At 44.1% G+C, this 26,443-nt stretch overlaps 2 protein-coding genes across 10 annotated transcripts in view; one reads left to right on the top strand and one right to left on the bottom strand.

Annotated features, from left to right (window-relative positions):
• The window catches only part of RAD54L2 (RAD54 like 2), a 95,227-nt gene extending 81,522 nt beyond the window's left edge, over positions 1 to 13,705 (bottom strand). For both annotated transcript variants that reach the window (XM_082321142.1, XM_082321145.1), the window contains exons 1-2: positions 13,635 to 13,705; positions 7,086 to 7,184 (exon numbers count right to left, since the gene is read on the bottom strand). The gene's annotated coding sequence lies outside the window, so the exon portion shown is untranslated. The remainder of the gene's footprint in view (positions 1 to 7,085; positions 7,185 to 13,634) is intronic.
• Positions 12,974 to 26,443, top strand: part of DCAF1 (DDB1 and CUL4 associated factor 1) — a 53,932-nt gene continuing 40,462 nt past the window's right edge. For 6 of the 8 annotated variants that reach the window (XR_014229158.1, XM_082321137.1, XM_082321138.1 and 3 more), the window contains exons 1-5: positions 12,974 to 13,154; positions 18,564 to 18,681; positions 23,265 to 23,341; positions 24,081 to 24,154; positions 25,140 to 25,253. Coding sequence is in view for 7 of the 8 variants with exons in the window: in XM_082321137.1 (XP_082177263.1) it covers positions 18,572 to 18,681; positions 23,265 to 23,341; positions 24,081 to 24,154; positions 25,140 to 25,253 (375 nt within the window). In the remaining variant the exon portion in view is untranslated. Of the gene's footprint in view, positions 13,155 to 13,887; positions 13,975 to 16,344; positions 16,364 to 18,563; positions 18,682 to 23,264; positions 23,342 to 24,080; positions 24,155 to 25,139; positions 25,254 to 26,443 lie in introns of those variants that run through there. The other 2 variants (XM_082321135.1, XM_082321136.1) reach the window with 2 other exon arrangements.

The raw sequence follows: 26,443 nt of genomic DNA, 5'->3' as shown, positions 1-26,443 counted from the left end.
CAGTCCCTGTTCTTTTCCCTGTGGTTGAGGCTGTTGGCCTTTACCCTTAGATTGTCTGTTGATGAAGGCCCTGGGGCTTTACTATGACTATGGGCTGTGTATGAATGATGCTGATAGGTAGGATTGCTATAGACTGGGTAGAAAGAGCAATGTTTTTCTGTTTTGCTCACTTCACAACTACACTTCAATTGTTTATCCTAAAATTTAGCCTGACAGATGAGGATGGCAAAGGAAGGAGTTTGTTTTGGGAGGGGGGAAGGTTATGTGCAATTAAATGACTACTAATAAAAGCCTTTCTGGTTTTGAGCAGACATATAACAGGCAGAAGGCCTACAGGTGGATTATCAAGGTTTGGGAAGGGAATTTAGTGTATTCTTCATATTAATGCTGATAAGACCTACATTTGTTTCTTCATTCTGTAGACTCATCCAGGGTTTACTATTAATTTGCAGTCATAAAACAAGATAGCTAGCTTTTCTCTTTGCTTTTCAGTATGCTTTCCACTCTCTTCTTTGTTCTTCATGTGGGTGCTAATCTTTTGCTCATTAGAACACCTGTAATCACTGCAAATTCTTTGACTTAAGCAGCCCATATGTAGGGATTAGTGTTGATTTCACTTTTTATTTATTAGCAGTAATTCTTCCTTTTTAGTATTGTAATTTTGAGGCAATGCACCATGTGAGCTCTTTGGTCATACACACGACTGCTTGTTCAGGCAATGAAGTATTAGTCTCACCAGGAGCTGCTCCTTTCCTGACACTCCACTGGTATCCACGGTTGTGTCCTACCTGGAGCCCTGCAGCTATTGCCCACTATCCACTATGCAGAGCCTCTTGTACTGGAGGGGTTCCCCCAACACCCTGTGCACTGCAATTAGCATTTTAATGTCTAAAACTCCATACAACTAAATGCAAGCCATAGCATCTCCTGATTTGTACCTACATTTTCTTTGTTGTTACTCTGATGTCCTCCCTTGCTTTATTACCAGTAAATATTAGTCACATTTCTTGCGGTGCCAAAACATCATTCTAAAACACTGATGGAGTTGAAGATGAACATAATCATGCTAATGGCAGAAACTGATGTGCTTTAAAATCCACAATTCATTATGCTCTACCATCCCAGCATGCCCTGTCTTTGGGAAGGGATCTTCACAGCAGTTATTCCTGCTTCCTTGCTCAGTAGGAATACACTGGTGTAATTCAGTGCTCCCTGCAGTCTCTGTCCACCTGCAGTGGGTGGTATCTGAATTTTTGAATAATCTAACATTGTTGTAGTCTGCTTTTCCCCCACAATAGGTGATTTCACTTATTTGAAAAACAACCCTTAAGCAACTACCATTTAAATGACATTAATCAGCATTTTTCCCTTTCATTGACTCCTCTGGCTTTACAGTTGCTTCTGAGGTTCAGAAGCTTAAGAAAACATCTCTGTTTCAAAAGCACATTTTCATTCCTGCAAGGCTCTCAATCTCTGGGGCATGATTTAACAAAATAGTTTTGATGGTGGATGTATTTAAGTAGGTAAGTTATAGAATTGTATGTATGAAGGGGAGACCTTATTGCTCTCTACAACTACCTGAAAGGAGGTTGTAGCGAGGTGGGGGTTGGTCTCTTCTCCCTGGTAATAATCAAGAGGACAAGAGGAAACGGCATCAAGCTGTGCCAGGGGAAGTTTAGGTTGGATATTAGGAAAAAATTCTTCACTGAAAGGGTAGACAGGCATTGGAACAGGCTGCCCAGGGAAGTGGTTGTGTCCCCATCCCTGGAGGTATTTAAAAGATGGGTAGACATGGTGCTTGAGGACATGGTTTAGTGGTGGACTTGGCAGTGCTAGGTTAATGGTTGGACTCGATGATCTTAAGGGTCTTTTCCAACCTTAATGATTCTATGATTCTAAGGGGGTAATCTTGGGGCTGTTTGTATGCATAAAATGCCCTGATGCATAAAATGGGAAGCAACATTAATGTCTTATTTCTTCCCCTGTATGGCTGGAGCCTGGGCAGGTGAATGACCTTCCCTGCTCAGATGCAACCTGACCTGCCCAGCCAGGCCATTGGCAGGAAGGAGGGGAGGACAAAACAATCAAGAGGCTAGGCAATTATTTTTGGAAACATCCTGTTTACAGATCAGAAAAGTAGTTAAGGTAACAACATACCTGTTGAAAGAGCTTTGGCAATTGTACAGCACTCCCTTTCAGGCACTACCAAAGGGTTATGACACAGCAAATGGTTGGCTTTTGGTGGGACAGTGACATGTGTTCAGTATGTGGGGGAATGGGACTCGGATCCTTCCCTTTCTCCAGCTTCTAGCAGAGGAAGCAGCCTCTGGGATTCCCCTCACACCCTATGCGATGACCCAGCACCCATGCAGATGTCCAAATGCACACTTTCTGACTTGCAGCTGTACTGTGCCACTTCCTTGCTCCCCTCTACCCACCTTCCTCATCTACATGGCACTGGTGAGAACAAAAGTGGAGAGTAAAGTAAGCCATATGCTTTACATTACTGTCTGCACCCTGGTCTAGACCATACAAAGGATGATGTTGAAAAAGATTAATTTGCTAGAGTTAATTGGCACTAGGAGGGGGAAGGTATTAGTAACAGTTTTATTTTCAGTTTATTTCCAAGCATCCAAAATAACTATGCAAAAAAGGCAAATTAATTGGCAAAGTGTCCATGCTGCAGCCAAGCTGCACATACCCATGGTGGGGGATTGTTACAGATGGCTGAGCCTGGAAACACTGCATAGCAACCAGAATTATGTGAAATATTAGGGGAAAATTAAAGAAAAAACACAAAAGAAGAGACAGGAGAAGCCAGAGAATGACTGGAACTGTAGCTGCAGAGGGTTAGAAATCAGCCAAGTAATAGGAGTGAGTTTACCCAGACAAGTTTGCATATACCTGCCAACAGCTTCCATGGACACAGCGGCCCTGGTGTGCTTTGACATGGAGTCACAAATGGACAGGACATGGGGCAGAGGGCTGCAGCAGGGGGTGACAGCCCTGGTAGCTCCTTTGGACAGCTGCTTGGTCCACAGGAGTGAAAAGCCGTGGGCAGAGAAGGTTTTTCCACTCATGCAGACTCTTGGAAGACCACCAGGCAGATGAGGTGTTTCTGAACGTGGGTGCCATGCTCTCAGCTGTACTGGGAGATGAGCTGGAGGCAGGGACTCAGGCGCTCAGGGTGCTTTGATGTTATCAGGAGATCTGTGCACTTCTCGGGGCTTTGCAGAGCTCTTTAGCTGTTTCAGGCTGGAGATACATTCCACAGCACACAAATTTGGTTTTTAGTCATCATTCATTTTCTTAGTTATATTCAACTAGTCCACACCCTGGGTTTAAAATTGCCTGCATACAGTCTGGGTGCAGAGCTGAGCAGGAATGAATTGTTCCCAGATGGTGCCTGCATGGGAAGGAGACTGCTGAATTCCCAAGAGAGGTTTGGGACACAAGTGCTTGATGGTGGGGAACTGCTGGGAGCAATCAGAGGTGGAACGAGAGGCCTTGATGCTGTGACTGTGGCAGAAGCACAGGGTGAAGTCAGAGAGTCCTTCCAGAAAACACAGCTCAGGGATGAGGATGCTGCATCTGACACTTACATGGGGAAGAGGGGAGCCACAGCCCTTCCTTTAGCAAACCCCCCTCAGCCAGCTGCAAATCCCTCTTGGGGATTATTCCTAACTGAACAAATTCTCACCATCCAGTACTGTTTCTTGAGGTAGGGAGATATAAGCTGTAGAGTATGATAATGATAATGTCTGCAGGGTAACACATTCTCCTACATGCACAGGGTAAGGGGTATAACTCCACCAACTACAAAATCCACGTGTTACCAAAGTCTTGGTAAAGGTTCAGCCACGGAGGACCAAGAGAGAAAAGCAGCATTGGGAACAGGAGCAAAAACTTTTCTCTAAAAGTGTGGCGAGCCTCTGTAGCTGGTCGAGCAAGCCAAATGGTTTTGTGAACTTAGCTGGCTGTAAGAAAGCTGGGTTCTTCTTCGTCTCCCATTTTGCAAGGCTTTTGTGAGAGTGATGCTGATTAACTCCAGGCAAGGAGGGAACTAGTTCAGAAGAGCTGCAGCTGTGAGACCTCAGCACTCCCTTTTTAGTTTGTTGCCCTTTGTGAAAGGGAGATAGGGGGAGTTGCATGGTTAGATCTGGAGACGCTGCTCTAAAGCAAACACTAAATATTCATCTCCTGGGTGGTGGGTAACCGCAGCTGGTTTGTAAAACTTTCCATGGCAGGCAGTGTTGTTCCCTGCAGCTCTCCCTTGGGGATTCATTTTCCCAGAGATTCTCCCATCATTCATGGGCAGTTTTCTGTAACCCAGGAGAATGTAATGCTAGTTAACAGTAACTAGCGGGAGAAGGTTGTGTATCACAAGGAGCTCATCAGGCAGGCAGCATGGCCTGATGCACCTGTCTGCTACAAAACTGGCTGGGAACAATCCTGGAGATGATTCAAAATGTCTATGGTAAAATCTTGCCTTTATTATCTTAGTCACTAACATCCTACATATTTCAAGGAGACTAGCATTTTACTCCCACAATCCAAAGACAAAACAAAACAAACCTAGGTACTCACAGCCACAATGCAAAACTCTGCTTTATGGAAAATAGGATCCTAGCCTCAAAAAGTGGCTAGACACGCCTCCCTCTTCCTTCCTGGCTCAAAGCACTGTATCTGTATTGCTAAAATCTCCTGTGAGTTTTGCTGTCCAAACAGCCTGTAAAAGCCATAAACATCTCTCATCACTTCCTCCCATCTTTTTAACTTCTCTTTGGGATAAAGCATTGTTTCCCTCCCAGACTACACTGAAGATTACTTCCCAAACACTACACTAAATGTAATGTTGTATTACGATAAGCATACAAACATTACATTGAACACAAAACATAGACTGTCAAATGAGGTAACAGAAGGAAAATTCTTGTCAATCCTATCCAGTCATAGTGGTGATTTAGTATGTCCAACAGCTCAAAAGGATCTTTTTCTCTGAAAAAGATTTGAGGCAGAAAGAATCACGAGAAAAACTTTCTCTCTCAAAAAAAAATTAATTCTTCCCAGTGGGGAATGCCAAAATTATCCCTCCAGAATGCCCCTATTTCATAACTAGTTGCATTTTATCATAATTTAACAATCATATTGCAGCAGCTAGGTACATACACCTGAGAGATGGCAATTAGGCCTGGAGTAATGTACCACTATTTAGACGATATTTTTTGCCAGGTTTGAGGTTTGCCGTGCAAATGCAACTTGCAATATTGTTGCAAGTCAAGTGTACTCACAGTCTCTGAATGATATACGCTTACATGTAAATGCTCAGTACTAAAATTGGTATTTTTATAGTTTGTTGTTCCTTTGTGTCCAGAAGTGGTAAAAATGCATCTTTCTTAGAAACCTCTTCCATTATGGGGGGTGTTGGGAGTGGTGTTACAGAGAATACACTAGGCTTTCAGCTTGAATGATAATGCAGATCTTCACATCACCCATTTGTTATCATTCCCAACTCCAGAAGCAGAGAGGATGTTCAGATATTTTTCTGGTTACCATTTACCAATGCTGGTTTTAGAATAAGGATATGGATCTGCATCCCTTATCTGCATCCCAAAAAGAATAGACAGCTATACAAAATACCCTGTACTCCTATAAATGCAACTAAATCTTCACAAAGCTCCCTGGAAAGCAAAGCCCCTGAGTATGTCTCTGCAGTTGCTAACACAGTGCACTGTGCCCTGGGAAGCAGTGGGATTTTTTTCCTTTGTGGATTAGCACCAGATTGAATTCCTAAAACTTCAGCGATTTTCCCTTCCCCTTCTGCCCTATCTTCAGGTGCTTCTGTTTTGTTCATGCAAAGAAATTTATGAAACTTTGCTCTTGCTATATTCCCTCCCCACTGATGAGGGCTACAAAGCACCTGGAGGAAAGAAGAGACACTGTCGAGTGTACAACGGGGCGAATGGAAGAGGGAGGGGAAGAGCCCTTGAGCCGGTGCTGCCATTTTGACTCAGCATTTTGAGTTCAGCAGCAGAACCAGCACTTTATGAAGTCACCCATGACGGCGGGGGTCTGGGTCTGCCGCCATTAACATCAAGCGCCGAGGCCCGCCTGCATTTCCCAGGTATGTGGGCTTGGTGGTGCTCAGTGTTTCAGTAAGCTGCCCTGAAGCGTCCCTGTCCTGGAGCATTTCTGGGGCTGCAGAGGCCAGTCGGGGTCAGGGCAGCACAAAGAGAGGTGTTGCCAGAGGAAGTCATTCCTTTCAGGCGAAAAAACATGAACTGTTTCATGGGAGAGGGAAACATAGATCAAGCGTCTTGGGTAAATCCCAGCACAAGATTCTGCGGCCTGTCCCTCTTTGCAGCTTTACGTTACCTCACTTCAGCTGATGATTTTTCCCACGTCAAAAGCTGTTGAATGCTCTATGCTGCTAGGGCAGCTTCAGGGCTACTTCCTAGATGTGGCTGAATTTAAATGAGAGTAAAGTGATCTGTGTTCAGACTTTACAGTGGTCCAGGTCCAAACGTCTTGGTGATTGCAGCGGTACCATGCACATGTGGCTCCTTGGAGCTGATTAACTGCAGAGCTTTGAGAGCTGTAACCACCACCACTGTCAAGCTAAAGATTAGGATTCCCAAATACTGAAGAAGCTACATATGACAAACATCATATAGCTGTTATTAAGACCCTTGATGGAATCCCTCAGTGATAAAATAACTCATGAATCCAAAATTAACATGCTTACACACATCTACAGTGCCTGTAATCATTATAGCTCGCCTTCACCCATTTGCTTATTGTTTCCCCGTCCATCAAAACTGTCACATACAGACACTTGACCCAATTAACTCCTGTAGAGAGAAGTCGTGAAGAGAACAGATATATAACCTGCACTTAAGGCCTGATAATCGCTCTTAAAAAAGAGAAAAAACAACCCCCTCCCTCCTCTTAAAAAGGACAGCTATCTTAAAACCATACTTTTTCCTGGTTTTGTTATGTCTTTCTTTTTTAAAGCTGCTGCTGTTACAAGTAATCCCTAAGATCCTTGTTACTGGAAAACATTAGGAGGAATTTGTTTATATTACCAGTGTGTGTCTTGCAGGCATTTCACAGCATGCTGTGTATAATCTTTTCTTGCTTCCTCCTGTATGAAGAGTTTTCTTTGCTGGTTGAGTGGCTGTTCCCTACAGTAACAGAACAGATAAAAAAGGAAAACTCTTGTTAAACCACAAAAGCTACCAAGGGATTTTGTGTAGTGCCTGAAATGAACTTTTAACTCATTCCCAGTTAGAGAAATTACTTTAGTCAGAAAACCATGTCTCATTGCCATAATGCCACTTTCTGCATACTTACTACCCCCTACTTTTTTCATGTTCTCCCTTGTATATTCTGTGTGCATGGTTTATCTGTGCACTTCCACTCCCCCAAAGGCTCTTTTGCACTTGCTGGATTGCAGCTGCATCCCCCTGGATAATACACAGCCCATACATCACAGGACACATCAATAACCCCACTTTACAGTGATTTGGGAGAGAGGAGGGGTATGAATATCTGCTTGAAGCTGCTAGATGCCTGTAAGAAGCTGAGCATAAAGCTCTGAGCAAGACTCTGCCCAGTACTAGCTACTGTGCAGCATTACTGAAGTGCAGTCAGGATTCAGGTGTCATGCTACTGGAAAGCAAGAGGTTTATGCCAGTGCATGAACATCTATTTCACACAACAGTGATCACTTTGTATTATTTAACTTTCCTGTTGACTTTTAGCTTGCAAACGCAGATGTGCTGTCATTCAGATGCTCAGCTAGGCAGCTATGTGCTCTTGGCATCGGACTGAATGTCTGAATGGAGGGTTTTGGCACTAGCCTGTCTGGAAGAAAGCTGTTTGCCTGCTCATGTTCTCATTAGTATCTGAGCTGATGAACTACATTCTTCTGCATTTCTATGTTCCTAGATATAGATCTGGCTTCTCTCTCCAGTCTGGGCTAAATTCTCAGCCAAACCATTGCTCGGAGGGAGCTGGCTGGTGAGCCTGTGTCTGCACTGCTGAATTCATGCAAACACTTGGAGAGCCTGGGTACACTGTCTGCCTGATGGCAAGTCCTGCAGACCCTGCGAGTGTCCAGAAGAGTTAGTGTAGTTGGCCATGATACATTCCTTGGGGCTTTCAAGAGTGAATTGCTTCTACTGATCTACAGTAACAGAACAATGCACAATGGTAACTGGGCCTCTACCAAAATGTAGGTCTCTCCCTAGCCCTTCCTCATAAATATGTTAGCTGGTTTTAGCTTGTGTTGCTGTGTTAGCTTCAGCTCAGAGAAAAACCTGCCCCTGAAACCATGTTATCACTCTTCTATCACTCTTTTCTCTCCCTGCAAATAACCACCTTTGAACTCCTCTGACAGTAGGTAATGTCGGCCTGCTGCCACTTGTCCCTCACTCAGTCTCCATCTGAGAAGGAGAGTTTTATCTGCTGCAAGAAACTTCTCTTTGCACTTTGCTTGGCCTTTTCTGCTGGAAGGAAAACCCAAATGTTCTCTCCTCACACAGGAGCAGGCTTAGCTCTCAGAAAATGTGGTAACTGCATTCCCTGCAGTAACTTGCACCTCTGCTGCACTCTGTGCGTTGCCTCTTCAGACTCCATTCATGACTTGGTCTCCCCAGCCTTACCCACTGTCACTCAGAAATGGCAAAGGAGACCAGGCAGAATTTGGTTGAATTAACAAATTTTGTCTGTACTTTTACGTTTTATTTCTCCATCCAGTTGTTGGATGTTTTTGCTCTATGTGTGTGCACAGAAATGGCTCCTTCTAAGCATACCAGCCTCAGATGATTGCTTGTTAATTTGAGCTTTGGGCTATTTTGCCCTCTTTCCTCTCCTCCCAAGAGGATGCTGGTCTGGTGTGATGATCCTGGTGTGCCACCTAGTGATTGGACTATTTCCTTGTCACACGTCATTTATCGTGAGCACTGAGTGCACATATTTTGGCCCCATTTGTCTACACTCGCCTGGATTGCAGGTAACCTGTGGCAATGCCTGCAGCCCCTCCACTCTGCTCTGTCTGTCCAGGCAGGGGTGATCCCACTGTACTGCTTTCCCCTCCTTACTCCCACTTTCTGTCTCTTTTCTCCCATCTTTCTACTGTAGTACCTGCCTTCTCTCAGATGTAGGCAAGAAATGGGAGCAGACAACTGGCCGATGTGTTGGCTGCCATCTTGCAGGTCACCTGTGGCCATCAAGCAATATTTTTGCACAGCATGTGACAATTTAGCATTATATACATATATACAAGCGCTGTTGGGGAATCTAGACAGCATTAAAAGCCCCTGTGGCATGAGGAATATCATTGCAAATATTAGCTGCCACAGTACTGCATCACAGCTCATAAAACAACTTCTGAACTATTTGGGCAGATCAAGCTGGAAGAGTGATAGATGGTACCAAAGCTGGAGCTGAGGCCTTCCTGGGAGAGCTTTGTGTCCGCTGCTCACTCCTCAGGTACCCACAGGCACTACAGGAGACTGGCAGGGTGGAAGGGAGGAAAGCACTCCACAGAGGAGTGCATCGCAGCCGAACTGGTGCACAGGCAGACTGACCTCTGCTGCACTCCTGGAAAATGTCCTCCATTCCCAGATGCAGCTCCCCAGACGTCTGACCTCCCGCCTGGTTTTTGCAGTCCCCTGGGGCATGGGAGTTGTAAAGAAACACCCTTCAGTTTACAAGCATCTTAGCAGGGCAGGTTCAGACCCTCCCAAAAGTTCAGTTCCTGGCACTGTACCCTTCCCTAGATGCTGCCAGGGAATCCAACTGGGTGCTGCGTGTAGTTGCAGCAGCAGCGTGATACACACAAGTGCTGAGAAGGGACTGAACTCTATTACTGGACTTACTACTCACCTGCTATGAGTCATGCAGCAAAATTACGCTGCAAAGGTTGGTAGCTGCTAAGTCAGTAACTACTGTCTCAGCTACCCTACAACAGAAACTCAATTGCAAGTAGAAACATGGTGATGAGCAAACTGACTCCCACAAGCAGATGGGGCAACTAATAAAAGGTGAAGTGTAGGAAGTCAATAAACTTTGTCAGTGTAGATCTGTGTTGGAGGTCAAGGTAAGCAATTAACTCTCCTGAAAGCCTGAAGGGTTCTTCCTCTCCTTGTAGGGCAGCCACCCGTGAGGAGTCCCTCAGAATATTGCGAGCTTCCTGATCACAACCCTTTTTCTTGTTCTCAGGGCAAAGGTCTGTGCAGGCAGGAAGGTGAAGCTGCTGCCTGGAGGCTGGGTCTGGGGCTCTCAGCCTTTGTCAGCAGCTGTGAGTGGGCGAGGCATCCCAGCCACATGCTTCCACTCTTAGCTGTACTCGAGGCATCCTCTGGAAACACAGCTTGTGTCTCCCTGGGTTCTCTTACCAGTGCTGTTCCTCCTTAATTCTTTTAATTCTACAATTAATTTAATTCTACAATTAATTGTCCTTAAGTCTAGAAGTTTATTAGAACCTGGTGAAGTGGTTTTATCCTCTCCTTATAAATTGCTGATCTTCCCACAGTATTGTGAGGTGATCTGGGATATGACAGCAATGGAGAGAAGTGGTTATTTTTTTCAAGGGAGTTCAAGCTTTGATTCAGCCTTAAGTCATCATTACTATCAGTTGACCACTGTCTGCGAGTATTCTGTCTTTCTGCCCGGGGAGCACATGGAGGTGACCACTCAGAGATAACCTTCCCCTCCTTGCATACCACAGGCCACTCTCTCTGCCACCTCTCAGCCACAAGATCCCACAGGACAAGAGGTGCAAGCTTACTGCTGGCCTCCTGTTTTTATTGCTTTGCGATCCACAGCGATGTTTGGTTGTTTGTTTGTTTGTTTTTTTTCTTCCCCTTCAATTGCACTATTAAAGCAAAGTGTTGGTGTGAACTATGTCCAGTGCTCAGGGGGATTTCTGCTGCAGGATTCTCACTGCTGCAGTCGTTATCCTGTAGCTAATCAAGACTTCACAGTCAAATAGCGTAAGTGTGGTAGCAGAATCTGCACCTGTCCAAACACTGCCTGGGGCAGGGGTTTATACAGTTGCAGTGTAAAAAAAGGGGTTAATGTGGACACTGGGGGGCAGGAAGCATCTCAGCTGGGAACGGTGTCAGTGCTTATGAAGCCTTCCCCTGAGAGGGAGGACCTTGTTTCCTCTTAATTACTCTTATTTATTCTTTTAAGAGAAGAGCTTCTGCCAGTACCTGGGCAACTACTAGAGGACTGCAGCACAAGCTGGGGTTTCATTGCTTTTAAAGAGAAGCCAAATTAAAGGAGAGCTCATACCATCTTGGCCCTGCAAAGTGAGCCAGTAGGACTCTCACCTGCCCTGTGAGGAGCAAGGGTGTTAGACTGAGTCCTTCCCAATATCTCCTGAGGCCTGGAAATGCAAGAGCTGGAGGCCTGAGCACTTCAGGCAGCTTGTATAGAAGGCTGCAGCAGAGCTGCCAGGGGGTAGCTGCAAGCTGTCCTATTCTAACAATGTACCAGGCTCTTGCAATGAAGCAGCAGGCTCCAAGCCTCCTTACCTGCTCAGGTGAGCCTGGGGACTGAACCCCACTTTCTCCAAGAAGTGACCCTATCTCCAATGCACCATAGATGTGGCAGGAACTGAAAACCTTAATTTTGCTCTTAGCCCTTTGAACGTGGGTGATGAGGAGATGGGAGTGCTAACCTCTGCAGCTTCCTCCTGACAGCTCTGTGGCTGGCCCAGAGGCTGCCAGGTGCCTTGCAGGGGGAGAAGAAGGTGCAGCTGTGGATGTGCTGCTCTTCCCTGTATAATAACGCTGCAGGCAGGTCTGATACCTTTGATCCTCCAACCAGCCACGGGGGCATGAGTGAGAAGTGTACCCTGCTAGGTGTCCATGTCCGTGTCCCGTCCCCCGCCCCCGAAACAGTAACCTTGCTGAGAGTGCGTACATCTTCTCCATGGGGAGTCTCCATACTACTTCTTAGTATGCCAGGGGGAAGGGACAGTGCACAATAACAACTTACTACCTCTGTAAAAGCACACAGTGCCCCCCAGAGTGCTGGGCTACTTCCACTGCGAAGCCAACAGACAAGGAATAAAAATCCCAGGGGAATGAAGACTTTGTACATGGAAAGCAAACAGGGATGGGGCTGTGCAATGCTGAAGGGTTTCTCTGCACACAGACTCTCTCATTGCATGCATGCATGCTTCTCCGGGGGGTGTCAGAGGAAAGGACTGGGGAGAGGATGAACTCCCGCAGCCGGGAGGAAGGGTGGGGATGTGGGAAGAGGAGCTTGCCCTACGGGCCCAGGAGAGCCCAGAGATGCTTCAGCCCAGCCTCTGCTTCCTGCTGTTGGGCACCACTGTGGGGTTCAGCTTCTACTGCCAAAAACGGTCCCTGTTTAACTGGGAAGAAATAGGATGATGTTCCTGTCTTGCAGATAAGAAGAGGAGAAGCCACTCTGGAGAGGGAGTGGAGGCAGGCATGCTCGTCACCTAGGCTCACTGCCAAGCTGCCCTCTCGCTACAACACCCTGCTGTCACCTGGAAGTAACGTTAAGCAGGTGAACAATGCACAAGTGAACATTCAGCCTGGACGTGAGAAAGGAAGAAAAAGGCACAGCTGGCGAGAGTCCCTGCCGTGCCCGTTGGGGCCGGAGGATGCGATGGCGGCATGCCTGTCGCTATGCCGCTGTCGGGGCAGACACCCGGGTATCGGGGCCGGCAGCCGCTGCTCGGGGGCTCCTCCGTGCCAGCCTGCAAAAAGTCAGTAAACAGCCTCGCCTCCCTCCCAGGAAAACGCCCCTCCGCCTACAAGCCGCCGCGGCCGCGGTGCTGTGGGCTGGGCTGAGGGGGCGCGATGGCGGCGCCCGCCGGGCACTACAACTCCCAGCCTCCCCCGCGGCGCCGCCCGACAGGCGCATGCGCAGAGGCCTCGCCCCGCGCGAACTCCGTTTCCCGGGAGGCCGAGCGCCGGGCCCTCGCCGCCTCCTTCCCCCTCCCTCACCGCTGCCCGCAACACCGCCTCGCGCGCTGTGACGCGGCCCCCAGCGTGGTGACGCGCAAAGTGTGTGCCCGCCACAGCAATCGCGGCCGCCGCGGGGTGTGCGGGGCCGAGCGCAGGGGCCGGGGGCAGCGGCGGCGACCCAGCGGGGGCATCGGGCAGGTACGGGGCGCCGGGCGGGGGCGGGCCTCGCCGCGCCGCCGCCGCGCTTCCCCCGGGCCGTGCCGGGCCAGTGGGCGGCCGCGGCCTCCGCGCCGGGCAGGGGCAGGGGGAGGGGGAGGGGGTCGCCTCGGGCCCTGAGGGAGCCGCCGCGGGGGGGGGCGGGTCGGGCTGCGCGCCCGCCCCCGCGCTAGGGGGCGCCCTCCGAAGCGGCGCTGTGGCGGGGGGCGGCGGGGGCCCGGCGGGGCGCTGGGCCTCGGCCCCCCGCGGCCTGTCAGCTCCCGGCGCGGGGGGGGGCGGGCCTGCGCCGCGCCGGCCCCGCCCGCCCCGGTCCTCCGCCGGCCGGCCCGCCCCCTGCCCCGGGGCTCTTCTTCCTCCTGCGCCGGGGCCTGCGGAGGCGCCGCTCCGCGCGGGGCTCCGGCGGGCCTGCTCGGGGAGGGAGGCTCCCCGGCGTGGGGATCCCCCCCGCCCCCCTTCGCTAACCTTTAAACCCTGGGTTCGAACGGGCAGCGCCGGCGGTTGTCTCCCGTTGGGTCCCGGCGAGCAGCCCGCTGCCGCACGGCGCTCCGCGGCGAGCGCCTGCACGGCGGGGGCGTGCTGCCGTGCCAGACCCCGCAAGAGCTGTCATCAGCTGCGCGCTTCCCTGGCTCGGCCGAGCCTCGGTGCTCCTCTGGGGAGGCAGGGCCCTCGTGTTTTCCCTTGTAGCAGTGTAAAGAGGAATTGGTGTTGCAACGGAGCGTCGTTTTTTTACCTTCCTGTGTAGACAACAGAAGTCTGTTCCTGTTTTTTGTGCTTGTCCTGGCAGATCAGCAGATGGTTCCAGGTTTGTTTTGTAAAAGCAGAAATTCCAGGAAACGAAATAACTTAGTGGTTTCCCTGGCCTTAAAAATATTCTAACTGTAAACAATTATAAATTTTTAAATAGATATTTAAAGCAACATTAGGAATATGTTCTGGAGTAACAGCCAAATTGGAGTTCTGTTAGGGGTTAAAGTGGGAAGTTGAACAGACGAGGAATTCCCTCAGAGCTTCACTCGTGTATGATCCAAAACATCATTTTATTCTCCGAAGATTGTGAAGATTTTGTTAGCTTGTGGCATACTTTCTTCCACAAGTGAACTCTGGTGTTGGCAGTTCATTATGCTTCAGCATTAACTTTGGCATGGTTATGTCAGACTCAACAGGTTTAGGCAAATAGCTGTCTGGTATGTCATCCATTTAAAGAATAATTGTGATGAGAGGGAGATTTTTTTTTTTTTTTTTCAAGTAAGGAATTCTTTGTATTAAAACATAGATATGGAAGAACATACAGATATACTACTCAGCTTGCTCTGTGTTTAACTAGATTCCAACTCATGAGTTCTTAATTTTCCCTTCTGGTGTTATGTTATTATATTATACTTCTCAGCTATGTTGTGTCCTCAGCCATACTTAGAATGATGTTTAGGAACAATATGAAACTTGATTATTTAAGCTAGGTAAAAGTGTAGTTATTAGAATTTGAGTTGGCTCTATACATGTGGATTCGGAAATCCTCTTGTAATTTTTGTCTGCATATGAATTTAAATGTGTAAGCTTTTTACAAAGTTGATTAAAATTGATTACTTTTTTTCCTAAGGTATGATTTTTGTTATGTGGCTCTGTCATTTTCCATTTAAATTGTTAAGGTATGGATTTTGCACTTGTTTCCCAAGTAACCAAATTGTTGGTTTTCAGGTTTTATGAACAGGTTTATTTTTTACCTGAGAGGTTTCATACTTTAAAATGCACATCTGTATTGAAGTCAGTGTGTTTGGAACCTCATAATCCTTTTCATGAACATAACACAAAATCAATAAGTGAATGACCTGTAGTAGTCTTGCAGTCAGTGTGATGCTCAGATATGTCGAGGAATGAAAGGGTGAAGCTGAACTGCTTGAACGATACTGTGTGCTTATTAAGGTTTGCAGTTAGATGTCAGTGTGACTTGTATTTCTTTGGTGTTCAGAGGTGTCTGACTAAGGTGACTCAGGCAGTAAGGTGTCTGAGATTTCAAAAACATGTGAGTACTTCTAGGTATCTGTGCCTGAACACTTCTCTGGGTTTCCCTTTTCTGTCAAATTTTTACATCTAAGTTCAGAAGAGCTCACAAAATCTTTGTTATGATACTGGAATGCTAAGTAGTATTTAATATTAAAGCAATACTGTGTGCACCACTGTGTGCTGAAACATGCATATGTGGATTTTCAGTGGGAGTGTTCACAGTGAGTGATAGTTAAGGTTGTAAATATTTGTCTTTCAAAGTCAAATCCTTTGAGTAAGTGCTTTATGTTTTGTTTATATCAGTTCTATTGATTCTAAATAATGCTATTTTGACAGTAGTGGTGTTTGGAAAAAAAAAGTAATCCATTCCTTAGCTTATTGGATATTATAATTGAAATCTGTAGCAGGCCATGATTTTCAAAACTTATTGAAAAAAATTATACACACACACTCCCCATGGATTTAAATCCACACTGAGATAGCTGCTCCCGGTTCTGCTAGTTCCTGGAGAGCAATTTAAGATTGAATTTGTTCAGCAGCTTGCCCAAGGGAAATAGTGAAAGTCAGAGTTGCTCTCACAGGCCTTCCTCTCAGACAGGCTGGGGGTATTTCTGACAGTTACAGTTTAGTTCATACCATTTATGATCTTGACCTTTCTGCGGAGTTCTTCACTTTGATTTAAGATGGAATTCTTGAAAAAAGTCAGCACAGTAGGAACTGTTTTGGTTCTTGTATTTAAAAAGTCATTCATCTGCCATGATATTCCATCCACATATATTTTACTGCTAATGTGCATTAATATGAGAACTGTGGAAGTAGATGCTTTGGGGTAATTTTTGTTGTTGATGCTCTTTGCAGTGTCATGTAGAGTAGTCAAATTTATTTGAATAGGTTGGGAGGGATAAGTGTTCAGAGTAGATGAGATGCCTTGGAGAGGCATTTACTTTCATTGCTGTGTACCTATAGAAAGGGTGGCGTTTTTATTTTAACTTTACTTCAGGAAAATAGTTGTGTATCAGCACCAGTTATTCAGATCTATAATGTGCTTTAAGTGAGGTGGTACTCTGGGTTTTAGGGACAGCTGGGATTTTTCTATTTTCACTTGTTACGGTGTAGCGCTGGGTGTCCCAGAGGGCAACGTGAGCAGTTCCTGTGGCCTTCCTGACTGGAACTTTGTTGACCTGTTGCAGGTATTGCTGGGCCTTTCTTATTTTCTAGCTGAGATAATTAAGGGTTCTTGGGGGAAGTAAACTATTCTTCAGATTGCGGGAGAGCCTGTACAGGCCTTATACAAGCTCTGGGGTCACAAGGCGCTTTTTTCTGTATCCCTTGGGTATAGAATGAAGGTGGAGATGTCTGAAATGGTTGAATGCAGATACCGTTACAGCACTTGCATTCTGAGGCTCCGAGCAGATTTGTCTGTGTGTTTATCTGTGATATTTAAAAGCTCAGAAGTGCTGCTGGCAAGTGTTGTTCAGCTAATGAAAAAGGGAATGGAGCTTTATGAGCTTGGAATAGTTTTCCTTTTCAAAGGTGTTTTGGGGGGGCGGGGGTGTGTGTACAATCTCATTACATTTTGTTGCCTGCATTTAGGTAGGTTTTTTTCTGAAGTGATTTATGCATTTGCATCAAATTTCCCAGTCTAGTTCTGTGATGAATGAATAATGAATGCTCTAGATAAAATCATAATTACTTGTCATTTAGAAAACATCATCTTTCTTTATGCTTAGGTAGGTTTTTTGTTAGCACGCACTCACTTTATATAGTACTTATCGAAATGGTGTTCTTCAGACGGGGTGTCTTGTAGTCGCACGTTTATTTTTCCGTAGTCTTTGGGTGATTTCGTCTTCAGCCAGGTGATCTTTACTTACTGTCTCCCATTTGACTAACCAGTCACAGTACATTAAATTCAGAAGCACCTATGAGACAGGAGGTAGAGCTGCAGCGTTGTTCATCCATTCCCTGAGTGAGAAAGATTTTAAACCAATTAGAGGTATCCAGCACTCAGTCAAATGTGGTGATGTTTTTCAGAATAAACTTGGGCTATAAATGCTTACGTAATCTATGTTGACCTATGGCTCCCTTTATAGCCTGTCATTTGACTGATTCCTGAATATGTATTTCAGGAGTTGATGTGTACATCACTGTCTTAAGCGTATCTGCATTTAACGTTGTTTTGGAGAGTTCTTTCTCTGGGTCATTTATGGAAAACAGATATTTAATCTCATGGCAGATGGATATTGACCATGTTACAGCTAATGAAATGCTGGAAACTTTTGTGCATTTTTTTGATGTGAAGGAATTTCTTTTGCTTTGACACCTGCCCCAGCCCAATACAAGGTCAATTTATACATTAGGATTGGGTGTTTCTTCCTCCAGAAGTTACAGCTCTTCATAGCAATCATAGTCTGTCAGATTGGAAACTAAGCGCATGGCAGTGTTTTGAGACAGATTGTGTTCTAGTTTGGTCAGTTAGTGTTTCTAGTAGATTGTTATCAGACTGACAAAAATTGACGCCTGGAAATCTGGAGGCTTAAACAGAATCTAGAGTGATAGTTCCCTTCATTAAATGGTACCTTAACAAGTCACTCAGTACTGTAGGGGGATCTGGCTTTTGAGGATGGGAAGATAAATCTTCTGTCAGCTGCTGTCTTGCAAGTAAAGGCTGATAAACCTGAAGTAATTGCTCCAGTGCTCCCTCCAGTGATTATTCTTCCCTCTTACTAGAGCCGTTGACTGTTTGTGGAAACCTTGAACAAGTAGTGATGTGGCGACCTGCTCCGTTTCCCAACTACCACTCTTTTGGTGCTCCTTCCACTGCCTGTAGCTGCTCAGTGCCGCTGCCTTCTGCCTCCTTGGCAGTGTGAAGCTAATACGATTCTTGGCACTTTCACTGCTGTCTGGAGGGTGTTAAACTGGAATAATGACACTGATCATAATCTTGCTGCTCTAGCTTTGTTGTTTTTTGAGTAAATCGCTGAGCAATAGCAAAAGACTACCTCAGGTCTGCTCATGGAATTGAGGTAGAATTTTAAAAAGCTTCAGTACTGAACACTCTTGTGGTTAGATGTGCATACTTCCCATCATGGTCAGGGTTGTCATACACCAGTTAAGACTTGTGTTGAGAGTGTGTTCATGTTCTTTATTCTTCACACAAAGGACCAAAAAATAAGTTCCACCTTTTAGAGTTAAGTTCCGCAGTATTCTGTCACTTAATCGTCTCTTTCTCACACCTTGTTGCTGAGTATTTACTTGCCTCTTCTAAATGACTTGTAATCTTTGATTTAGATTATTTCAATGAATATAGCAAAACTGTGTGGGATTTCATGTACGTTTTTCTGCCTTTTTTTTTTTTTTTTTTTTTTTTTTGGTTTGTTACCTCTGCCTTAGGCTAAGCCATGACTTCAGGATCTGGGCATGTGGACTCCAAGGCTGAGCTCACTGCTTTGCTTGAGCAATGGGAGAAAGAACATGGCAGCGGGCAAGACATGGTCCCTATTCTCACCAGGTAAGATCTATTAAATAAATTCCTAAATCTGAAAATCTGAAGTTACTTGACAGCAGCTTTTACCATGTTTTTGCTTGAGGTTTTTACATACCTGATTATCTGTTGGTAATTAATTTTCTTGGTCTGGAAGTTGATCAAGACTGAAAGCTATGAGAATGTTGTTCCATCAGAGTGGTGGTGTGGGGTTTGTGATTGTAGGAACATCGATCAGATTAAATGAAAGGATGAGAGCGACTCATTGGATGTATCAAGGGGATTATATATATTGAGAAGATTTTATTGATGCTCATAGGGCTTGTTTAAAGTGAAATTTTAAAACTTGATTAATTTTTGGTAAACTAGATGTTGATTGATTGGCATTGTATTGTATGTGTGAGGAAAATATGGACCAATAAATTATTTTAGGAGATGTGTAGGTACTAGTAACGCCATTAATTATAAGGAATCTTCTATTGCAAGAGAAATGTTTGGATTATCAATTGCATTTGTGGTTTCCCAAGCCAGGCCTCTGTTAGCTAAACTGACATTACTGTTGCTTTAACAGGAGATTCACAGAAATTCCACCCAATGCCTCCTTGCGCCTCTGCTGGCAGACCTGTGGCCTGCCTAGTATATGCAGAAGGACTTACTGCACCTGTACGTTAAGAGCAATCCAGGTTTCTGTACAGCACTGCTCTGCGCGGTTGGGTCAGACAAGTCAGTGCACAGATTCTGAGCTGGCAATGGGTGGAAATAACAGGAGTCTGGAGCTTCTTTGCACAGATATGTGCCATGCCTCACCTAGTGGGCACAACTCTTTTGCTGTTCTTACTATGTTTTAAAAATAGCAATACAGAAGAGGGAGATGAGCAGCAGAAAGCCAGTCCTAAACACTTTAAAATGAGTAGGTCTCTTGAAAATCATGAGACATGTTTTGGGGTATCTTTGTGTACTGTCTGATTTGTGTCTTGAAGGAAACATATGTGCTATTTCAAGGCTTTTTCTTGCAGGCATAAACAGCAGAAATTTGCTATATTCTAAGAAATTTAAAGAAATTTGAATTAAACATGTCTTTTCTTGTGTTTATAGCAGTCTGGCACTTCTTGCTCCCCCTCAGCTCCTTGAATTCCTTACGTTATTTATGCCCGGACAAGTTTGATAATTCTCTTTTCGTTCTCCAAGGTTTCTGTGCAGCAGGCAGAGTGGTTATGGATGGTGAAAGCTTCGGTATTTTTGCTTTAGTGGAGATAATACAGTAGATAGCAAGGGGATCTACTGGCTGTGGCAGAAGTTGGATTTACAGTGCTTCAGGTATCAATGAAAGCCATGTGTCTGTATGGAGTAGAGGGGTTTAGATACAGCATAGTTTTAAACGAATTTGCTGGAAGAGATGCTAGGAATCCTCACCAACTGGAGCTTGTGTTAGCTGATGTCCTGAGGCAGAGTAGTGCCCTTGCATGTTGTTGTAGACTTAAGGTGGAGGAAGCTGTGGTCATGCTTGTTGGTGAGTGATGTTTTTGTGCTTCCTTCCGCCTTCTGAGCTAAATGGAAGAAAACTTCTCTGTGTGGATGGGGGCCCGTTAAATGTGATGCCGAGGCAGCATACGTGAGAGTGCAGCAGTGAGTGTTTCAACAGTAATAGGACAAGAACAGCAACAGTGTGGCTTATAGGCCACAGCTGAATTGTCACTTCTAAATAAGCTAGTTTTCTGGATTTACAAACTCTGGAGTGTCAGAAGGTGTGAATTGAAGAAATTGCTTGGAAAGCATGTCAGCAAACAATAGATATTTAATATATATGGTTTTCAAAATAAGGTAAATTGGAATGATCCTGCAAGAGCATTAGTTCATAGTCTGGATGCAAGTTGCGTTCAACCATTCTGGCAAATCCTGGGAGTCAGATCCTTCACTGCATCTCAAGAGCCTCTTTCATAAGACGAATAAATCAGCAGCTCAACATCATACTTCATCTCCACAAACCAAGCATGTTGTGGTGTGGGATCCTAGAGCATCTCACACCGTTGCAATCTGTTGTAAAGACTCAGGTTGGTCATTAATGCCAAATGATGGCATAGAGCAATATTAGGATGGCTTTGTATTATGCCATCTAGATCAATGGGAGTCTTGCAAAGTTTACATACTTTTATGTATACCACTGCCCCTTCCTTCCCCACCCCCAAGGTGAGCTCAGTTTGTGGCAAGTGAAAATGAGGATCTGACTAACTTTCCAAAGATGATTGCAAAGACAGTTGTAAAGAGAAAAAAAATTAGTCAGAAGTGGGGGGAAAGAACCCCTACCCCCATGTAAAACCTAGATCTTGCCTGCAAACTCTGACGTGGCTAGAGAACCAATATAATGCCAAGTGAATGAAGGAAATCTCGAAACCTGAATAAAAGTTCTGTGTTTTTTTGAACTGTTTTTTGTTAAAGCCCTGTGTACCACGTGCCTACGTTATGAGGCAGGAATGAGCTTTGTTAGTTATTTGACTCTCCTGTTGCTTCAGCTGAGAATTGACAAAGCCATTGATCTAGATAGATTCATCCAAGTCACTTCACAAACCACCTTTGTATGCATTAGTTAAAAGAAGAGTATTATAAGCAAGCTCGTTTGTTTGTTTGCTTGTTTTTGTTTTTGAAAGTCAATTTTAAAGAGGCAGTGCTTTTTTATTTTTGTCAAGCAATTGTGACTAATTGTCTCAAAAAAACCCCCTGTAATTGGTGATTCATGTGCCTGTTTCATCTAGGCTGTGATAATATTGTTGTCCCTGAAACCACTCGGCAGCTTCATCTGGCATGCTGTTTGGCTGCCTACCTAAACAGGATGGACTGAGGAGAATGTTATGCTCACTTTCCATGCTTGCTTGTCAGTCCTTTCTGGCACACAATCAAAATGCTGATTATCACCTAAAAAGACCTGACAAGTCTAGGGTGCAGCTTCGCAACTCCCCATTTGTCCCAGTTGTCTGTCAGCAGGCACCTCTCGAACTATTAGCTCTCATGGAAAAAAATGAGGAGCTGGCAGTGGAGTATTTAAGTAACTTGCTTTTGCCAGAAATTCATGAGAGCTCAAGCTGTGCCACCTGTTAGCAAGGGACACAACTTGCATCTCTTCACATTCAGGCTTATTAAAAGTAAATATTAGAACCCTACAGGATAAACAGTTCGCTGAAAGGTAATTGTCAGATCAGAGACAAGCAGGAAAGTTCTCTGCTCGTTCCTGATAAGCTAATTTGCTGTTCCTGCAATCTGGGCAGGCTTCATAGCATCATCCTCTGTCATACTGGCAAGTCAGTGTAGTTCACAGAGGCAGAACTAAGTACATTTTTGCCTCTAAATGTCCCTGGGAACAGAGGATATTTTCTGGAAAGTAACAGGAATGGAGCAGAAGTCAGTGTCATTCTGTAAGGGAAATCCCCTGCAAAAGATAAATATTTTTCCAGGGATTGCTGCAGCCGTCCAGCAGTTTTCCCTCCCCTATAATAAACTCTGCCTAGATCAATACCCCGAGGTATTAAGACCTTGTTTTAAAATGCTGTGCTGCCCATAGATTCTGCACCCCACTCTAGACCTCAGTAGAGGGGAGGGAATGAGGGTTTATACCAAGGAAATAAGATTTAATTTGCTAATGTTTTTTGAACACTGTTCTTCATTTCACCTCAAACTGCATATATTTCTTCTGTGACACTTCATGGAGAAAGACAGTGGATGACTATGGAATTACTTATTGCTTGAGCATGAGATAATCTCCCTCTTCTTGATTTTGTTTAAATAAAAACAACAATTTATTCCCTTACTGCTCATTCTGAATGAATTAGAGCATAGGATTTCTTGTGTCTGCTGAGGCTGCTTCTCAGTTTAGGGGAAGGCATAACTTCAAAACAACCTTCCTTTTTTTTCTGATACGGCGGAGCATTTAATGTATTTTGAAGGTCTATGGCAGCTGGCTGAGTTTTTCTTGTCTTATCTATTGCGGTAATTGACACATGCTAAGAAGTTGAGCTTCGATGGAGCTGATGGGATGACCTGAACAGAGATTACACAATACTTTATTAAATATTAAATACTTTAATTGCTACACAATATTATTAAAATTTAATATGCAAAAATAACAAAAAATTGTGTAAGCAGTTTGAGCGGCTGCCCCTGCACAAACTGAATAGGACAGAGAACTAAGTCACCCGTTCAGGACTTAAATCTAATGCAAAAGAAAGACTATGTGATGGTGAGAAGTACTACTCAAGCCCTTTATTTACTCTAGTTCTCTACAGTATGTGTTGTAGAACATCACCAGGGCTCTATCATGAGTAAATAAAAGCTATTGCCCCCTCCAGAGTGTCATGCTTGTGTATCACTGGGATGTTGATACGGGTTCAGTGTGTTTTGGAGCATGGCGGGGGGGGGGTGGGTGAGATATTAGAGGCAAGTCTCTCTTCTCACCCTTCTGTTGTGAACAGTCTGAAATCCTCTGGTGGCACTGAATGCTGTTCAAATGAAAGTTGATGAGCTGTTTTATAGTACTTTGTCAGATAGGCTATTGTGAGGAGCTGTGTACTAGGAGAAGACCGAGTGTGAATTCTGCTCATTTGTTGTCATTCCTTCTGCAGAATGTCTGAGCTTATTGAGAAGGAGACTGAAGAGTATCGCAAAGGGGATCCAGACCCGTTTGATGACCGACATCCAGGTAAGATGTCCTGAATGGTTTTGGCAGCACCAACTCTGTCACAACGGATACCTGGTAATTCATATTTAAGAGTAAGCAATTTCTAGCTTAAATGTGCCCACTGCTGATCAAGGTCTGATACAACTTTTGCAGTAGGTAATCGTGCTCTGTAGTGCTGATACCTGGCAGTTCTGATGTTTGCTGCAAGATTTTGATGCCTTGGGTAGAGTTTTGGAAGAGTGTTTCAGAGGCTGATTCATGACATAAGGGTATGATCATGTTAACAAGTTGCAGTTAAGGTGAAGTAGTAGGTGTTAGATGGACAGAGAAGACAGTCTGTTTCAGATTATCTTGAATTTGCTGTTAAAGTAAGTGCTTTAGAATACTTAGATACAGCCATTGATGCTTTTTATCTTGTTATCCTTAGATTTTTTTTTTTTTTTTTTGGAGATGGCTTATTTCCAGTTTACTGGAACAGTTTGCTTGGCGTCTGCATCTTCACTGTCTACAAAAATGACAGTTCAATACTATTGGACCACTAAAATGTGTTGTGCTTTGACTGATAGGAGTTCTAAGGAGGTAATGCCTACTAGAAAAAATGTTAAGTCAGTGAATAATTCATATGATTTCTTCTGTAATTTTCCTTCTGAGAAAGGTCCTGCTAACTAGAGTATTCCACAATCAGTTTGAAGATAACAGTTCAGTATTAACCTTGACATCTTGAGATAGGTAGATAAGTCTTTTCCTGTTTCTCCCACAGGTCGAGCGGACCCAGAGTGCATGCTTGGTCACTTATTGAGGATACTTTTCAAGAATGATGATTTCATGAATGCGGTAGGTTTGCTCTGAGAACTCTCTCTGTCAGTTCCTGGCACCTTCTTATGTTTTTTTTGTTTACTGTGTGCTGGTTGACCTCAGTACTTGTTTAATATTTATTTTACTGGTGTAGGGACTCTCTCTTCCATAGCAGTGGTTTTTAAAATGGATTTAAGATTCATTTGCCACTGTTAAAGTGACTCAAGGAAAAGGGCGTTCATGAGCTGTTCAGGTGTGCTGGAATATGTCTGGAATATTGTTACTAAACAATTAAATTAGTTTCAAGGTTTATCAGTCTCTCTGAAGAAAACATAGCTCCTCTAATACAAGTTTAAAAGCATAATTAACTTCTGTAATGGAAATTAATACCACTAATTCCAGTGCCTTGTCTCTGACTACTTGGAAATGCTGGACTGCTTGTAGGAGCAGAGGAGTATGTCAGCTCTAGAAGACTCAGGCAGAGGATTAAGAGGCAAGAGTCTGGCTTTCCTCTTGCCTTGCTATACTCTAACATGAGTTAATAGCTAGAATGTTTGTTACTGTCACCTCCCTGCAGGCATCTGTATCAGTGCACGTTGCTGTAAGGATTCTGACAGATTGCTTGCATGTAGCTTTCTGTCTTAAACTGCAAGCAATAAGAAAACATAAATGCCATTAAAAATGTGCATTTTTATGTTATTTTTTTCAGCTATTACCTTTTCATGTTTACACTGTTAATGAACTGTAATTTTCTTTTAGGCATTTGTCTTTACAAATCAGTTCAAGATAGATATTTAGTCAGTGAACAGCAGATCCGAGGGGAATTCTGTTTCTCTGAGAAGTAATTTCAACTTCTGAGGCACTGGAGGGAGCAGGTTAAAGGCTAGTCATCTTTAGATCCAGGGCTTACATACTGACATTTCTTACTTTATCGTTTTGCTGCTGTGGGAGTTGTAAGGCTTTCACTGCACTGGTTTTGGTCAGAGTTGAATTTCAAATCAATGCTGTTCCTGATCTTCTCTAGCTAGTGAATGCTTATGTGATGACAAGCAGAGAACCTCCATTAAACACTGCTGCGTGCCGACTTCTTCTGGATATCATGCCAGGACTGGAAACAGCTGTTGTCTTTCAGGAAAAGGTATCATCTATACTAAGGCTTCGTTTTTAAGCTTGGTGTATTATGTGCTACAACAGTTCTTCCCACAGGAGAAACCAGTAAAAGGCCATGTTGAAATCCTGTTGCTGGGAGATAATCTATTCAATCTTACTAATGGTTTGGGGCTTTTTTGATGTTGGCTTGTTCAACTGATCAAATCTTGGGTATTTTGCAGCTTGTAAGATATAACTGGAATGATTCAAACAGGAGTTGGAACTTAATGTAATGTTTTGGGAGATGTTATATTTTGAATTGTTATTTCATAGGCCTGTGAATGGAGCAGGCTGTGTAGAATGTGAAGACTTGCTGTAGGAGTCTTGCCCAGTAATCCCCAGATACAGCAGAGCGATAGCATTATTAAAGCTAAGTGATAAGCAAGTCATACTTTAACTAAGCAGTCTAAAATCCACATGCTTTTTTGGGATTATCTGAAACTGTGATGGACAGCTGAATCTGACTTCTCTATGTTGACAAATGTGTTTTTTCTGAAGGAATGCACAGAGGGCTGAAAGTGAGGAGAAAGTTTGGTTTCACTCCTGAGCCCCAGTTTCCTCATCTGTAAAAATTAATGTAATATTTTTCTGAAGTTTGGAAATCAGGTAGTGCTTTATATAAAAGTTCCAAATGAGTTTCTTTACTATTGGAAATATGGGTATGAACTCTAAAGCATGATAAAAAGAAAGAATAATGTGCTCCCTTTGTGAAGGATTGAATTTAATTTGAGATCTTTGTGATCTGTCCGAAGGCTAAGGCTGTGAGACTTTGAAGAAAAAAAAAAAAAAAAATTAAAAGCAAAACAGTACTTCCCTATTTGTGGAGGATATAGCTTTTTTTCAGAGACTAAATCTATCTGTAAATTGAAACTAAATTTTTAAGTTGTTTTGCACGTAAGGACTTTTTTTTTTTTTTCTTTTGACTTCAGAATATATAGAGTTCTATAATGGCACTTTGGGTTCCTGTATGTAGGAGGCTTTAGGATAGCTCACAAATTTGTTTGAAGAGGGTACTGCTCTGGTCATAAAGGGGTCCTCTAGCGGCCAAGGTATTTTACATCTCATTGATTTTTTTTTTTTTTTTTTTTAATGACATAAGAGCATTTAAATAATAATGCAATTTTCTTTAAATATATAACAGGCAACTCTTTAAAAATCTGTAAGCTGAGAGTTCTCATT

Source organism: Platalea leucorodia (genome assembly GCF_965183815.1).
Source record: "Platalea leucorodia genome assembly, chromosome: 9".
Taxonomy (NCBI): domain Eukaryota; kingdom Metazoa; phylum Chordata; class Aves; order Pelecaniformes; family Threskiornithidae; genus Platalea; species Platalea leucorodia.
Note: the sequence above shows the minus strand (reverse complement) of the source record. Positions and strands in the feature narration are given on the sequence as shown.